The 18547-nt window shown below is 40.5% G+C and overlaps 1 protein-coding gene across 2 annotated transcripts in view; it reads left to right on the top strand.

The window, feature by feature from the left end:
- Positions 1–18547, top strand: part of TEX9 (testis expressed 9) — a 244686-nt gene that overhangs the window by 20045 nt on the left and 206094 nt on the right. For both annotated transcript variants that reach the window (XM_069222420.1, XM_069222421.1), the window contains one exon: positions 13758–13834. In XM_069222420.1, the coding sequence (XP_069078521.1) occupies positions 13758–13834 (77 nt within the window). The remainder of the gene's footprint in view (positions 1–13757; positions 13835–18547) is intronic.

The following is an 18547-nucleotide window of genomic DNA, read 5'->3' as shown; positions in this document are numbered from 1 at the left end:
AATTTCGCTGTTTGCGCCATGCAAAACGCACATCGGGATGCTCATTCCCATTTTGCGAGTCGGTATCCTGGTTACCGACTCGCAAAATGGGAATGTGACTCGCAAATAGGAAGGGGTGTTCCCCTTCCTATTTGCGATTCGCATCGCGATGTAGAATTGCTCTGTGACCGCGAACGCGGTCGCAAAGCAATTCGCAGTTAGCACCCATTTCAAATGGGTGCTAACCCATTCGCAAAAGGGAAGGGGTCCACAGGGGACCCCTGCCCCTTTGTGAATGGCTCTGAAAAAATGAAACAAAAACGTTTCAATTTTTCATGTATATTGCAACTCGTTTTCCTTTAAGGAAAACGGGCTGCAATACAAAAAAGAAAAAAAACTGCTTTATTAAAAAAGCAGTCACAGACATGGTGATCTGCTGTCTCCAGCAGGCCACCATCCCTTTGAGTGCTGTGAATCGCAAGGGGGTCGCAAATTGCAACCCACCTCATGAATGTTCATGAGGTGGGTCTTTGCGACCCCCTTGCGATTCGCAGATGGTGTCAGGGACAACATTCTGCATCCGGCATTGCGACTCGCTATTTGCGAGTTGCAGTGCCGGTTTTACCTACATCTGGCCCCTAATTCTTTAAAATATGAGTTATTAATCCTAATAGGGAGTTTGGAAAAATGAAATAAAAATAAAGGCAGTATAAACATCTTTATTAAGGCGACCTCACCAATCAATGTAAAAGGAAGTAGAGTCAATCTTTTTAATAGCATTTTAACCTTACAGAGCTTGACATTATAATTCAGTTGAAATACCTGTGAATAATTATTTGTATCAAATATCCCCAAGTAAAAAATTGGACGCTGAGTGTTAAACTGATACTGAAAGTCTTAAGGGAGATCGGTGGGTAATAAATTAAAAAAACAGTAGCTCCATTTTACCTTGATTGATTTTATACCCACCAATATTTGTGAAATCTTAAATTGTGTTTATTGCCTCCTGCATATTGACCACATCAGCTTTCAAGTGTAATATAATATCATCTACGAAGAGTCTTATTTTTAGAATCCCTTCTAATGAAGGAACAATAGATTGGGTACTGCGAATTCTTGTTGCCAGGGCCTAGATTTAAAAAAAGAAGAAAAGTAAAAGGAATAGATGATGTAAGACAACTCTGCAGGTCCCGATATTAATTTTCACAGTACCTTATACCTTTGAGTTGATAATAATTCTGGCCTCCGCATCTTCGTATAAGTTCTTAAGGATTTTTATAAATTGGTTGGGGAAACCAAATTTGCTCAAAAAAATAAATAAAAATAGAGCATCCCAATTAACCAAGTCGAAAGCCTTTTTGGGGTCCATCATCACTATCGCTGCTCTCACTTGATTGATGGAAAAATAATCAGTTGCTTGGATCAAGAAATTTGTGTTTGCAGCCATAAACCTATTCTGTAAAAATCCACTCTGATCTTTGTGTATCAAAGTTTGACCTATGGGAATAATTCAAGATGCCCATACCTTAATGAACAATTTTTAGTCAGCATTTAAAAGACATATTGGCTGATATGAATGAACATTTATGGGGGATTTATCTTTTTTAAGGAAACTGACTATGATAGACTCTTTAAGTGACAAAGGAATTTCCACGCCTTCCTTAATTATGTTGAATAGATCAGTAAGAAATGGGAGCAGGTTTTTTGCAAATATCTTGTAAACCTCTGTCGATATGTGATCATCCCACCAGGCTTTTGCGTTGGGCATCTTTTGAAGTGCTGTTATCCGCTCTGTAATCGGTATTCTCTCCGAAATCATGTCTTTTTGGGCTCTCAACGTTTGGGATAGTTGGATTAAACTAAAATATTGTTCTATACTGGATACAGAAACTGTATGCAGAAATACACTTGTGATTTCATCATTCTCTGTTACAACCGTACGAGTATCAGGGTTCTCAATGTTACTAATATTTTGTTAGGCCTGCTTGATTCTAGCGGACCAAGCGAGGAATTTGCCTCTTTGCTGACTTTTCTCATACATTTTCTGCTATATGTTCTATATTTATTTACCTCCTCAATCATACAGAAATCTCTACGGTTTATCTTGGCAATAGCGAGCTGCTCTTCTAAGCCAGGCCTATCCTCTGCCCTTACGTAAGCACCTGCAGCTAGGTTGACTGCTGATTGTATCGCCTGTATTCTAGTAGTGTGTACCATATTTAGATTAGACTTACATGCTAAGATGCGTCCTCGGCAGGTAGCCTTAAGGCCTCCCATACTACAAAGTCAGACATCAATTTGCAATTTATCTTAAAAAAATAAAATAATCTTTTATGAAAATTCTCATTTCCCCCAACCAAATGTGATCCGCTAACGGAGGCTTATCAAACTGCCACCTTGGTCTGTCTGTTTTCGGAATTTCTAAATTAAAGTGGACTGATACTATTAAGTGGTCAGCGAAGGCTTTTGCCCAAATATCAGCTGCCCTCCGCCCAGTTTTCTGAGTTACTAAAAAAATTATTCTTTTTTTTAACAGCACACTTGAAAGCAAAATTAATTAAGTAAAAATGTAAATTATCTATATGAATGTGTATGTGTCATGAAAAATATGAAATTATTGAAAATCTATGAATTTTTAAAGTAAATGATGTCCAATTTATCAAGTCTTAAAAAAAATAAACCATCAACATTACAAGACCAAATGTTCTTCTTAAAATAAGCATTGTTTCAAAATGTTGACAAATATTTCCTCATGAAATATAAACTATTAGATTTATAATTGCAAAATAAATTAATAAAATGTCAAATTATCACTTGTAAGGCAAATATTTAGGAAAATTATTACATCATTTAGAAAATCTGTCTATCCTCTTCCCTTATAAACCCAACATCCTGCTCCTATAACATAATGAGACAAATAAATATCAGGTAAAGGGAATTCCTATCACCCGACGGCCGGGACACATTGTTTGGGGTCAAGGGCAACAAGTTTTTATTTTGTCCTTAGGACAAGTAGGCCCAACCCCCCTGCAGCACAAACCCTTTGGCTGCCAATTTACAGAGAAGGTAATTGTCTTCTGTTGAGTTAATATGTGTGTCAATATGTTAATGCTGTTCAAACTTGTATTTATGGTTCATTAATAAAAAGCTTTCATTATTAGGGTGAGTGATGTAAGTAAAGTTTTAAGGTGCACTACTGACAGGGGCTCCAGTTTAAAAAAAAAAAAAAAAAAAAAAGTGTGCACACCTTTGAAAAGTTTAACAATACGAGGTTAAGTATAATGCTTCCAGAATGCTCTCTGATTAGATGCAAATGTTTGCGTAAGCTTGTAAGCAAGAGTGAAGATTTTGTGCTTTCAAAATAAAATGTTTAGGAAAATAACAGGTTTTGCTACTATGAAATTATAGGTGCTATTTCTTTTAAGCGTCATTTAGTAACGTGTGTTGATGCATGTTATTATTTCTAAAAAGTATTCCTAATGGAAAATCAATGTAACCATTTTCAACAATATTAAGGGAAACATAAAAACAAACAAGCACTGGCAAAGCCAACCAACCCAACATTTTTTGTGTCTTTGGTTTCGGCAATGCATGTCTTGTTTTGACATGGCTTTTTTAAGACTTTATTGTTGTGGGAGCTGCCAGGCCCTCACCTTTATAAGAAACACTGGCAAAAATATATATATTTTTTTTTTGTCTCAAAAAACACACATTGCCACCAGTGACATAATAACAAAGGCCTGCAGCCCCCCTCCTAGGGGCCCCCTCAGCACAACACCTGCCCTGAGTGAGTCTGGAGGGGGCCCTTCCATGATCTTTGCCTGGGGCCCCCTCCAGTGTTGTTACGCCACTGATTGCCACAGTAGTTCCTGGCACTGAACACAACTACTTTCTGTGCCAATATGCTCCTTGTTGAAGAGCAGAATGGTATCACTTGCAGTAAAGCCAGCCGATTGATAAAGAGAGAAATAGAAATTAAATAAAAACAAAATGTCTTTGTTAACGCCAGACCTAATGAGGGACCCAATTCTTAAAGAAAGCGACAAAAGTCCACCCATGGTGTGTGATATATATATATATATATATATATATATCTTTGAATTAGTGGCTTTCATGAATTCATAAAAACTTACATAAGTAGACCAGGAAACCGTACTCCTAGAAACTATTTGTGAACTGTATTTCACCACGAGCAAATGTGCATGTGTAGATTTGGTCATGCGAAAATCTATTGAGCGTTTACAAGTTCACTTTCCCTCTAACCACTTTTTTCCCAATCCTGGAAGAACTTCTTCTGCCATTGTCAGGAGTAAATTTCCAACCTTTCTCATTATGGGAAAAGATTAGAGAAGAGCTGGTGAAAATGCTTAAAACATACAAGCTAGTGGGTTTGCAGACTCGAAGGCATTCCAGCCCTGTAACTATTGCTTACTGCTTCCTCCATCCCAAGTATGTAGATCTTCGGAATGTTGGCAAAATCTAGAAACTGCTATAGTAGGGATTGAAATTGCAGGTATTCAAGCTATACCATGGTAGTAGCGCTGGCATAATCCGAGAGGCTATTATCGGAGCTCATACATAATGAGATTGCTGCCATAATTTGTCACCGCACTACATGGCACCAAGGGGACAAGTAGATTGTTTTTTACAGGACAAGTAGATTAAAGAAGCAACTTGTCCCATGAACAAGTAGATATTTTACACATTACATGAAATAAATTAGAAACAAAAAACAATTAACATGAAATTTAAATTACAACGGTAATTAAATTAAAATACCTAATAAAGTGACCATAAAAATGACATTCTATACAAAGATAATTTAGGAAACTATATTTTTTTACAGCGATCTAAAAACACTTAAAATGAAACACCTTAAAACATGTTAATATTAAAACACCTTCAGTATTTTTGTCCATTATATTGTCTACATGACAATATGTTGAATAAAAATATTGCTAAACAAGAATAATGTATTAAATATTTTGTCCTAACTTTGAAAGAGAGAGGCAGATAGTAAGAGATGGAAATAGAGGAACAGCCAGTATTATATTAAAAAAGGCTTAACAGCGCTGAGTGCTTGTGTCCTTCACTATATCGTGTCAGTCTCGTTACAAACTGCACCACTAATAAGTTCACACTTGAGCATTTCCTGTATTCAGTCCCAGCCTTACTAAAGCACTGGGGTTTTGTCATTTCACAATGGGGCAGCCTCTGTGCAAACAGCACCTCAGCATGCTGAATATGAAGAATTATCTTACAAAACGTTGTTCTTGTGCAAGCCAAATGCCTGCCACTCATCATTTTTACCTTGAGTTGCTTCCTGTCATGTGTCCAGTGCTAGCTCTTTCTTTCTTTCCAGCACTTTTGATAACACTAATTTCCTTAACAAATTTCACAGTATCCTGTGCCTCTGAACAAACTTTAGTTAGCTCTTTTCCCTATCAGTGCAGGACGTGTAAGTGGGGTTGGGGCTGCTGTGGGAGTTTGGGAATCATAAGCACGTTTCGGACTTACCATCTCAGCTGTGCCATGTGGCTGGCTGAGCAAATGGCCACTGTTACTGTGGACTGTGGGAGCAGACAGCCAATATGGTTAAGCACATGACTTTGAGAGGCAGCTACAGCACAAAGGTAGGAAGTAACTGGAACTGCCCTGCAGAGCACACCACATTACCCTGAAGCTGCTCAGTGGCAGGGGTGCCACATCAATGCTACATGCGGTGCAATCTATTTGTCTGTCGGCTTTAGTACTCTGCACACTTTACCACTGCAACGAGTGCTAAAGTACTTGTTCTCATTTAAAATGGTGGCATTGGCTTACACCCAGCTGACCTATTTAATTTACTTATAAGTCCCTAGTAAAGTCGTACTGCATGTGCCTAGGGCCTATAAATTAAATGCTACAAGTGGGCCTGCATCACTGATTTTGCTACCCACTTAGGTAGCCCTTTAAACATGTCTCAGGTCTGCCATTGCAGCCTGTGTGTGCAGGTTTAAACTGGCATTTCAGCCGTTCAAAATAAATATTTTGCCAGGGCCAGACCTTCCTTTTTAATACATATGTCCCTCCTAGCCCAGAGGGCAGGGTGCAATGTAATTGAAAAGTAGGACATGTACTTTAAAGTTCTACATGCCCTGGCAGTGAGGCCTACCTCTCCCATGTGATAAAATGGGAGTTACATTATTACATTTAATAACCTGTAACTTGCAGGTAGACAGGTTGAGCTTGGTGTTTAAATAATTGTAATTGAAAGCCCTCTTTAATGGTAACATCGTTTTGTAAATCACAGTTCTGGAAATGTCACTTTTAGAAAATTGCTGTTTTCTTGTCCTAACTATTTGATGCCTACAACCTGGTCATGGGTCACATGACTAGGTGTATCTGGCAGTTGGTCTTTGTGTACTGCTCTTAAACTGTGGGGTAAAAGGTAGATAGGTGTTGTCAGGATGAGCCACTCTGCGTTAACAAGGAGGATGCGCTGTCACCTACCACACTTGCAGATTGCAAAGGCTCCGCCTGAGCACTCTCACAAAGGATTTGACACTGGTCTTTTGTGACCCCAGGCAACCTGGGGCAAGGGCAGGGATTAAGGGGATACCTGACACCTCAGAGGGGTGGAAACCTCTAGAAGCTTGCTCTTCATCAAAGTGAGCACCTTGTATAAATATTGAACCCTTAGACCCAACTCTTCAGTACACATCTGGATCTGTGGACTCTTCCAGGAAGGAGGATCGCTGTGTAGCTGATAGGGCTGCCACTGTGCTGCTGCTCTGAAGGGCTGCTGCCCTGCTGTGATAACCTGCTGCTTTCTTGCCTGGGTGAGGACTGGACCTGCATCTCTAAATGGACGACTTGCATACAAAGAAACCTCAAGGCTGGGGGAAGAACGACCACATCTGGGTCAGTTTTGCCCTGAGGTAAAACGGCCTGGGAGGCGAAGCACTAGATAATGCGGGTGCAGCGTCCGCATTCAAGACCGCCTGGGCTTTCTGGGTCGGAGTGGGGGAGGGGCACTGGAAATGGAAGGGGGCGGAACAGCTGCAGCTCATACACAGTGGCCTCCTTGGATTGATGACCCAGCCGACCAGACAACCGGGAGGTCCGACGCCACTTTCTCGAGACGGCAGATAGATTTCAGCAGATGAGCTTAAATAACTGAGAAACACAATGAAACGTTACGGCAGACGCTAAGCATATATCCTGAGATGGAGGAGGTCCCCAATGTATACCCCATTCTGTTTGTTTCTTGTTAGATTTTTTTAGGGTTAGGTTTGGAAAAACTGTTGCTTTGGGGCTGAAGTATGGGGTGGGGGAGTTAGAGGGTGTAGGGAGGGGAATGTTTGTTGAAACAAGTTGCTCTAATGCACACAGTTCACAGAAGCCACAACCAGACGCAATGTTGTTCTGGATTCACAATGCCCAATGGGCATCACCGATTTTGCATCACCACTTCCCCATCCTAGCCAACACCACATACCACCTGTCACACCCAGACTTCTCAGAGCAAATTTCAAATTAATGTCCTGTTATGTTAATGGATTTCTAGACTGCATTAGGTGCTTGGCCGTCCTCGGACATGCCAAGCGTCACCAACCCAGTGTTTTGCTGTTACAAGGAAGACACTTGATGGGGCTCACTGTCCTTTTCATAAGAGATTTAGGTACGAAAGTTTACCACTCGGGTTCACCCAGGATTCCAGGGGAGTGGATATCCTGTTGCAGTGGAATTTCCCATGGCAATCGCCACAACCCAAACAGACCTAGACGGTAGATATATCAGAGTGGAGGGCTCCCTGGAGGGCAAACGTTTTAATTTCTGTCAGCATATGTCCCCAATCAAGCTCCAGCATCTACACTAAGGTCCTTGACCACTGTTCTATCTGCCCTCCCAGTGGGTAGCACTGTAGTTGGTGAAGATTTCAATGCAGTTCTGAACTCAGAGGCAGACTCTACTTGTACAACTAGTCATGAACATAGTGCCTGAGGCCATCGGCTCATGGCCTGGATGGGCAAACTGGGACACTTAGATGTTTGGAGGGCCTGGCATCCCCATGTTCGGGCCTACACATTTACCTTCGCGGCTTCCAAGGCTGAATCACCTGTAGACCTTCTGGCCATAGTCCTTCACCAGTTGTCGGTTACTGCCATCCTGTCTCAAGGGATATCTGATCATGTTGCCTGCCTTGTCGGCTTAGGACAGACCGAACCCGCGAGAACGCCCATGTGGTGCCTTGCTGCTTGGCACTTAGCTGACCCTCATTGCTCTGAGTATCTGGAGCGGAAACTCCAAACTTGCTTCAAAATAAATGAGGGTGCGGTCAAGTCGGCGAGTGCCCTCTGGGCGGATGGGAACCCACCATCGGAGGCCTCACAAAGAGATTTAACAGTAGCAAAGAAAAGGAGAAATTGGCACAATTGAGGGCCCATGAGGCCCAGATCCTGCCCTCAGCCGACCTTACCTGCTGACTTGTGGTGGTTAGGGCCTCCATCCAACAGACCTCGCTGGAGGAGGCCAGAAAGTGCTAGAGGGCGAAAACGCAACTGATCTGTGAACACAGTGACAAATCTGGGAAGGTCCTGTACTGATTGGCCAACAGAAAGGTTGCTTCCAGAATTGTACTCCAAACTAGAGACACAGGAGGCAATCTGTTGATGTGCACCCCTGACATACTACAAGTGTTTGCCAAGTTTTACCAAGACTTGTATGCCCACAAACTATAGTGCCTGCGGGAAGTAGAGCATTTGTTGATAACTGAGATTCCATTTCCTTCTCTTCCCCTGTCGCTGTTCTGTGATCTGGACCAACCACTCACTGCTCATGAAATAAAAGTTGCACTTTCGGACATAGCTAGAGTTAAGACACCTGGTCTCGATGGGTTCCCCCTCGATTATCGGAAATTCCAAGCCATACTGCGCCACTGCCAGTTGGCTCTCTATAAGGTGATTATCAAAGGAACTTTACCCCCGATGTGGCCTCGAATGTGGTCATCTCGAAACTTGGCAACCCATTAAGAGTGTGCCTCCTACAGATGCATTTTACTAATTAATTCAGAAATTAAGATGTTTGCCAAGATTTTGGCTAACCAGCTATGACAAACTTTGCCGTACCTGATCCACTCGTACCAGTGTGGTTGTATGCCAGTCCGGAGCACCCGGCATTGCATCCGTAAGGTCCAGGTGGCTCTCCCCCAGGCACGTAAACTCCAAAGATCCGTGACTCTCCTTTTAATAGATTTCAAGAAGGCATTTGACACAGTTGATTGGTCCTTCTTAAATAGTGTCCTGGCGTATGATTGATAGGGGCATTACACGAACCTGGTCTTAAACAAGGCTGCGTCCTAGTGCCCCCTATCTTTTCAGTCTTTATTTATCAGATCTATCCTATATATGAAATGGAGTAAATTCGCACCCCCTCAAAGATTGGGGATCTCTTCATCTGAAATCTGCTTTACGCTGACGATGTTGTCCTTTTAAGTTACACGAAAATTGGATTACAGAGTTTGGTAGCGAAATCGGCAGATTTTGCAACTCAAAATGGCTTAGTTATAAATGAGAAGAAAACAAAAACTATGGAAATAAGTAGCAAAAGACAGAAAAAATATAAGTTGTAACTTCATGGCTCAAAGCTCGAACAAGTCAAATTATTATATAGATACTTGGAGGTACTATTAGATGAGAGAAGGTAATTTTCCCCCCAGATAATGGATATAGTACAAAAAGGAAATAACTTGTTGCTTGCTTTTCGCTCCTTATTAAGAGTATTATATGGCCCAATTACAAACCTCTGTTACAAGTGATAGATCGCAAGCTAATTTCAAGTGTTACTTACGGTAGTAAAGCCCTGATGGGTAGGAATTCAATCACCCTGAATAGGATTATTGGGAACGTTTTCAGATCGCTTTTCCTTCTTTCCAAGAAAGCATCTCAGGCCCAAATTAGGCTGGAGTTTGGGTATGTGAATCAAGTGATTGCAAGACAGGGGACCTATATTAAACTTTGGAAAAGTGTGCAACTTGCAAACAAAAATTATTTAAGTAAAGCTCTTTGGAAAGAGCTAAATATGGACCCAAGATCCTCCTCACGGTTATATTATGACCAGTGCTTGGATGACCTGGGTGCCCGCTCTTTATGGGATCAGAGTTTGCCGGTGAACTCTTTTAAAAAAAAAAAAAAAAAAAAAAAAGAATCGTATGGTAAAGAAAAAATCCCTGATAATGGATAAGAGTCTCCTTGCAGGTAGATCTAATTCGTGGTTTATAATCAGGGAATATAAAATGCTAAAATAGCAGGTGTATTTGGACCGGGTTGGGTTAAAAAAAAAAAAAAAAAAAAAGACCTATTTATTGAATAAATAAATATTGATTTGGTGAACTCCCAGGAGGTCAAGATTTTGCATAAAGGGCAAGCTAAGGATTAACGTCATCTTGCTCCCTATGTGGGAGTGGAGTAGGGGATTTGTTACACCAGATTTGTATATGCCAATGCTTAGGGCAAGAACGAAGAAGGTACCTCAAGATCTTGTTCAATTGGAGGCTTATATGTTTTTGTAGGCAGGCTGTGATTGCCTGTTTTAACTCCTCTGATCCTTCACTGAATGTTAGGTTAGTAAAGTTTCTATGTCAAGCCTCCAAAAAAACTGGAAGCTCAGAGAATGCTAAAATCCATAGTGGGTGTGGAACAAGTTTGAGTTCTGGCCACTAGGTTTATAACTGACAAGATGTCAGCCGACATACAGAGTTTGTTAGTCAATAAGGTCTTAGCCAAGGAGATATGGTATGGTAGGACTTTTATTTTAATTTTATTTGTAATCCAATTAACATTAGACTGTTTTAAGGAGAATAGGTACTGACTAATTAAGCTTTATATGTACCTTCAAAATGTAATGGAATTTTATTTAAGGTATTAAGATTTGTATAAATTAAAAGACCGTGTATTTTAAATTGGATCAATGAATATTATGGCCTGTATAACGGTTTCAGTTAACTAAGGACGTGTTCTGCACAAGCTTAGGTCCTTGTTTCAAAATGTTTTAGTTGGGTAGCTAAGTTACGACATAAATTATATTTTTAATAATGTATTGGTTTACCACCGATTCATTTCATTGTTCTTCAAGGTATAGGTGCTTATTAAGAATTATTTTAGATTATTGCTTACTGCTGATTTTTATACATTGTTTTAATTACCTAAACAAAGTTTTGATTCTGATTCTAGTGTCCCAGCGCATGATAGATTAGGGCATTACATTAGCAAACTCACTTAGCTCCTATATTCTCTTCCATTGACACAAGTTCACTGCAACCCCCCCCCCCCCCCAACTCCCCATTCCCTATACATAGAAGGACCTGCCAGGGCTGTCCCTTTTTCCTTCTTCTCTTTTCCCTGGTGATCGAGCCACTGGTGAGGCTGATACGATGTGGCACACAGGTTAGTGAGTGGGCCCGGGAAGACGGACTCTAGGAGAAACTAGCACTCTGATGACTACATTCTACTCTTCCTTACTGGCCCACAGACCTCAGACACTGGCTGCCTGGCCCTGCCCGAGCTATACAGGGAGACATTCGGGCTCAGGGTGAATAAAGCCAAATCTCTGCTGGTTCCAGTCAGAAGGGATGGCAGTATCTGCTCAATCTGCTCGTGACAGTCTGGCATCCCAAAACGTTAACTATCCTTCACATACTTGGGGGTCCACATTTCTGTGCTCCCAGAAACTTGCATGGAGCTTTATTCTACTTCCAATAGTGACGGTCTTGAAAAGTATCTCCATGTTCTGGGGCGCATGGCCCTATTTGAGATGATGGTGCTGCCAATGTTTCGTTATGTTGCAAAATTCCCCCTCCTGATCCCTAATCAGAGGTTCCATCACCTTAATTAAATTACACACCAATTTCTTTGGGTAAAGGGTTCCTACCTCGTTGCTGCGGTCACTGGCCTAATGTCCCTGTACGACGATGGCCTGAGTATGGCAGACTTCCAGTGCTACTATATGGCCTCGCAGGTGGCTGCTACTAATGTCTGGATTAGTGAAGGGTGAGGAGATGCTACTTAAAGTGTGGTGCTTGTCTGAATAGGCCTAGACAACATCATGGGAATGCTGTATGTGGCACCAATCACCTCTTCCTTCCAGAGGTCACCCATATGGTTTTCTTGTACTGAAGAAGGGCGCTCCGCCTCGTTGGTTGGGATAGTAGGTTGACCTTGATGACTTCACTGTGGTAAGAAACTTGGTGATGTGTGGGCAGGGGATCACCTGCACTTGTTCCAGGACTTACAGACCCAATACAAACTATCTCTCACCAAGTTTCACAAATATTTGCAATTATGTCATGTCCTTGGAGCTAACATCCCTCCGGAAGCTGACATCCCTGAAGTCAGCCCGTGGAGGTAAAGTTACTAAAAGGGAGGTTGGCCCAGGGTGCCATATCCCAGATCTACTGGCAGGTTAGCCATGCTAAGACAAGTGGGAAGCATGGCTTGGCAAACTGGATGAGACAGAGTTGAAGGAAACAAGGATGCCCCCCAGGAACTAGCCATTTCTGCTTGTTTCTGGTTAATTTAGTTCAACTACCTCCACTTAACATACATGAGCTCCCAGCGACTCCACTGGATGGGTAGATACCCCCAAGCCTCCTGCTTTCGCTGCCCTGCCCATGATGTCGATTTCCAAGTGGAGTGGGCTTGGCCATGAATACTCGTTATTGGCAGAAAGTAGCACAGGAAATTTGCATGTGCGTGGTAGGCCTTGCGGAAGACCTTGATGGTGCGCATGCAGAGCGTACATTCATTGGTGTCCAAGCAAGACATTGCCCGGAGATGGAAATCCCCACAGGACCACTCACTTGTGGATTGGCTTGTGGGATTGGACAGGTGTGCCCAACAAGAACAGCCTATCTGCATTGCAAGGGGCTTTCTGCATAAGCATGAAGATATGGGGGGGAAGTGGCAGGAATACTATGGTCTAGATAAGCTAGACTGAAAGTAGTCTCTGATAATATTGTGGCGTCACCTGTGATGATAACTGCTGATTTGTTCTGTGTTTGGCAAATAATAAAATTTGTTTACTCTAGTTTTTTAAATTGTTGTGGGTTTTTGTGTGTTGTGTTTTCACTTTTTTACCATTTGAAGTGCTGCATAAATACTTTACACATAGCCTCTAAGTCAGTGGTTCCCAACCTTTTTGACTTCTGTGGATCCCCACGTTTGATTACTGGAGCCCGGGATCCCCCACTGACTCATTATTGGAGCCCGGGGACCCCCCTCTAAGTCATTACTGAAAGCTGGGGACCTAATCTGTTAATATTATTCAATTTTCTAAGCAGTCGTGGACCCCCTGAGGAGGCTTCACGGACCCCCAGGGGCCTCTGGACCACAGGTTTGGAACCACTGATCTAGGTTAAGTTTGACTGGTCCAAGCCAAGCTACCAGAGGGTTGAGTGCAGGTTAATTTGGGCTTTCCCTTCTGACTTCATCCTGACAAGGATTGTGGTTCCTGCTTGAGAAGGGTTTCACCCCTCTCAACCAGTAGCTCTGTTTCTTACAACATGGAACCATGATTTGTTACATTATAACTGTCTGGTTAGTTTGGTGCATTTTGCTTGTGCTTTGATGGCTGAGGGTAGTTGTGCTTTGGGGTAAATTATATATTTTCCCATGCATCTTTTTATAACTGGTAAATGCTGGCTAACTTGTAAACATAATAAAAGGACTCCACCTCTTCAACTTATTATATAGATAAAAGATAATTTAGTAACTCTTTTGTTTGTGCTTGTTTTTTAAAAGAGGGAGCAACAGGAAATATTTTCGAGACCAGTTTTGACATGTGTTAACCTACATGATGATGAAGATGAACAAATCAGGTAAAATGCACTCTCATTTTTATCTTAATCTTTAATGTAATTTTAATCCCTCAGGAATGTGTTGTTTAATGGATGGCATCACTGCTGTGCTATCCTTGTCTTTTAAAGCGCAGGTATCTGTTAGTATGATGTGCTTTGATGCTGTCTTGTAAGGGTGCACTTACTTATTATGATACATTAGTGCTTACCAACATTACCAAATTTAAGGCTATTACCAGGGAATCAAATTGGCCTGATGTACGATTTTTCAGAAACAACTTAAGGATCAACCAAAGCTATTTCAAGTAAAGAGGCCAGATAATTTTTCTGACCTGATTTGTATAATGCTACAAATAGATTGTCAAATTCAAGAAAAAGAACATGAAAAGAAGCAGTAGCAGTCTTTTCAACCTCCTTCCTACACTGCCCTTCAATCTTTCCTGCCATCTAAAGAAACTTATGATTAACAAGAAGGACCCATAAAATTGATCATTACTGTAGGTTCTATTTCTAAAGAAGGAAGAAGCAGATTAAGAAAGATGGGGCTTTAAATGTGTTATATACAATGTAATAAAGGTCATCTAGTTGGAAAATGTCAAAATCATGCTGGGAAACAAATCCACTCTCCTTTAAGGGGAGAGATAAAGACCAGTGTTTACATTTGCTCTTCTCCAAACTACAGAGAGTTCCTTTTTCCTACCACCAACCTTGATGTATTTAAATGGCAAAATAATTCATGTTACTTGATTGGCTCAGGAGCAACAGAGGCCTATATGGATAAAGTATGGGCCAGATATCACCAAATTGCTTTAAAGAAGAAAGAACAGGCCTATCAGATTGAGGCAGTAAATGGTTATCCCCTGTCATTTGGACGTGTTAATAAGATGACTCACAAAAGTCATGTTCAGGTTGCCCAACACCATGAATTTCTGAGGTTTTACCTTAGGGTTACTTTAAGGTATCCCCGACTAGTTGGAATGGATACTTAGTGCTCCATAATCAATAAATACATTGTAAACGAAGACAATGTTAATTGGATCTGAGTACTGTGTGCACTATTGCTCAGACTGAACATTACAGAACAGTTGTCAAGCCATATCCATAGGTGGAACTAATCGAACTACCATCGTAGCTTTTCTCAGTAAAGTTCCATTAAAATAAAAATATCTAGACATCTCATCTGAAGAGTTTACTAGAGAGTTACTGTCTCACCACCTTTGTTTGCCAAATTGATTTAATCCCAGATGCCATTGTTCCACTTGGTAGATCTATTCCTTGTCCTTACCTGAAAATGAAGCCTAACAACAATCAACCTAAAGAATAGTCTGATTGTTTATTCAAAATATCCAGCAGAGGCTTCTTTATTTTTTGTTTCTGAAAAAGATTCTTCCGCATAACGATACTACAACTGATATAACTATCCACTTCCATTAATCTCTGATAGTCTTGAAGCTTTGCAAGGAACCAAGAACTTCAAAAAGTTCGATCTCAGATATGTATATTGTCTTTTGAGACTCGAGGCTAGAGATGAGCTGATTGTTTTCCAGAGATTGTTTTTTCTGATCTTTTATATGAATGAGTAATTATCTACCTTGATGACCTTCCCGTTTTATACTGTAATGTTTTAATATGTAGAGTTTAATTGTTTTTAATTAGTAATTTTAATTTTAGTATGCTTAATATTTTGTTGAATATTTTTAGTTTTATTTTGAAGGTTTTTGTTTAATTGTTGTTCTTATATACAAAATGAATTTTATTTTCTAGATTAGATGTATAATGTTCTAATGTAGCTATTTATAAATGAATGTATTGGGTTTGAGACGTATAGCTGACTTAATCATCTTAAAACCACTTTTATATTGGATAAGGCTATGGACTGTACCAGAATTGGATGTTTATAAGACCTCACTCCAAGATCTGTTAAAGTGTCCCAACTCAACCACTATTCCATGGGTCAAACACGTATCTAGATGGTTTAATAAATTAGGACTCGGAGATTTTGGGGAAAAACCCCATAAACTGGAAAAAGCACACTCCAATGTATTGAAGCGCGTATACTGGTCCTATGTATGTAACTATTCCATTACCCATAGAGCCTATGGTTGCTTAACAAATCTCTTCAGATTTTAAATGGTATCCACAATTTGAACCATACCTAGATACTATTCCCGATATTTTAGGCAAAAGCTTATATGCCAGATTCCGCTTTGGGTCGCTGCCGCTGAAGTCATTGATGTGTAGATGGGGTACAAAAACAGCTACAGATATATGCCCTGCCTGTGGCGTAATATCTGAAACAGTTGAACGTTTTATGTTCTTTTGCCCTGCTTACTTTCTTCCCAGGTCTAAGTGGATCTATAACATCTGCCGTGAAATAGGGATAAGAGACTGCGCTTCTGCCTTGAGGATTTTAAAAAGTCACCACTCTAAGACTTTAATACACGCTGTCAGCAAGTACTTACTGGCAGCATGGCGTATACGCAATTCCGTTATCAGGACTATGTCTTAATTACAAGCGGCCTATATTTTTACTTTTTAAAGAATTGTAGGGGGTGTCTCTAGCTGTATCGTGTACTGTTGAAGAACTTTTTAAATTGAAATGTATTTTATGTATTTATGTTTATATGCTACCTTGGATTTTATCTCTATTATTATTATTATCATTGTATATTTGCTTTGATGGTCGACTGATCGAATAAAGCATGTGTTAAATCAAATCAAATGAATGTATTTTTTAAACATAATTTAATGTTAAACATTCTAAATTTTATATAGTTACCTATGTAATTATTATATTTGGGGCTGCTATATTTTTGTAGTTGATATTTTTGTAATTAATCTATATTTTTAGTGATATTTACTCATGCAGTATTTTTATCGTCCATTTTATGTCATAGAATTGAATATTGGTTGTCTTCACTTGATTTTAAAAAAACTCTTTCATCCTGTGACATTTGTACTCAAAACAAACATTCTAACCTGGAAGCTGTAAACCTGCTGCAGTCTTTAGATATTTTATATCACCCCGGAATCAATCTCTTCCAAGTTTGTGTAATTTCTTCCCTCAGAACTATGTACTGCCATTACCATAACCATATAATATTTAACTAAGGTGACTCACTTTTCCGACTGCCTAAACTTCCTTCTGTAGTTCAGATGGCTGTGGTGTGTGTTTTTTCTTTTTTTTTTTTTTTAGCATGGCATTTTCCGTTTACATGGCCTCTCTTTGTCTCTGATAGAGGTCCTCCAACTATAGTTTAAATTTTAGTCTGGTTTCAAATATGTAAACAAAGAAAGATTCAAATAACTCTTACTTCTGGATTATATCATCAAGCAAATGGATAAACTGAAAGACTAAATCAGCTCTTGGGTGTGTATCTTCAAAGTTGACGTACTACTGCCTAAAATTTTTGGACGTTACCATGGTGAATGGTAAAGCTTGATAAAGGAAAACTTGGTAGAATATTTTTTTCATTTTTTACGTTCTGACCACCTGGGTAACTTTGATGATATTTCTATGACTAGTTTACGTTTATTGTATTAAAAAAATTTGAATTAGGTAATACTTAATAGCATATGTACGATATTTACTTCCAAATAATTTACACTTTAATTCCTATTGGAATGGTGGATCTCCTCAACTTCTTCAACTGGTGCAGTCATGTAAAAAATGTAAGACTATTTTAACTCTGCTAGTAGGTGAGGGAGTGAGGCTGTTGTTTTCCACATTTACCTGGTATCATTTTTCTCTTTTATATTTGTGTCATTTCTTATTTCGTCCATAAAAGGTTCAATAAATATTGCTAATCAAGGGTTGGGGACGCCAGAGTGCAGCCTCTAAGGTGGCCTGACCGCAGTGAGGCTTCAGGGTCAGAAGCTAACATCCACATGCACATGTGATATGGGATATATTACCTGAAGTAGAACTTTGCTTCAGCTACAGATTACTTTGGAGAGGCCCCGGTTAACGATTTTAGAGCTACAGATGTCCGAGACACAACATTGCAGAGGCAGGAGGCGGGCCTTGCTTGCGGTGTGAGGTGATTAATGTGGGGCCTCTTTGAAGTCAGGAGAATCTGAGAAAGAGGTGCGGTAGGACGGTATTGCAGCATGGTGAGGTCCCCATCACACAAAGTGCCCTGGTCTGTGTGCTCGAGTCTGTCGGTGAGGCCAAGGGTGGAATTGCCTGTGCTGTGGTGGTGCTGAGAGGGTACTTGGTGTAGGTCCAAAATGGGCTTTCCTTGGGGGTCTTAGGTGTACAGGGCACTGCCTCAGGGCTCACAGTCTTTGAAGAGGTGTTGAAGAAAGGCCTCTGCTCCAGAAGGCCTGCAAAGAGGAGGTCGTAGGCACGTAAGATGAATTATCAGAACTGACTATCGCTGTCAACTTCTTGCCAGGAAGGCTGTGTTTGCCTATTGGTTGGGTCTGCTCGGTTCCCCCATAGACGTTGGGTGTAAGAAGGGATCTGACTGCACTGGTTTGGGGGTATCTGGACCCTCTAAGTGAAAATAAATTGCAAAGTGCACGTGACCAGCCTGTGAATCATCGCAACACCTGCAATATCAAAAGGAACCTCACCCGTAAGGAAATGTGGGTGCTCCCATGTGGCAAGTGGCGTTAATATATATATATATATATATATTCCCATAACATATGGGCCTGATCATATAATCCTGCCAAAATTCAAGGCCGGTGTAGTTATATGCATAATCACAGTGGAAGTGAAGAATACAG

The sequence above is a fragment of the Pleurodeles waltl genome, chromosome 3_1 (genome assembly GCF_031143425.1).
Source record: "Pleurodeles waltl isolate 20211129_DDA chromosome 3_1, aPleWal1.hap1.20221129, whole genome shotgun sequence".
Classification (NCBI taxonomy): domain Eukaryota; kingdom Metazoa; phylum Chordata; class Amphibia; order Caudata; family Salamandridae; genus Pleurodeles; species Pleurodeles waltl.
This window is presented reverse-complemented; position numbering and strand designations above follow the sequence as displayed.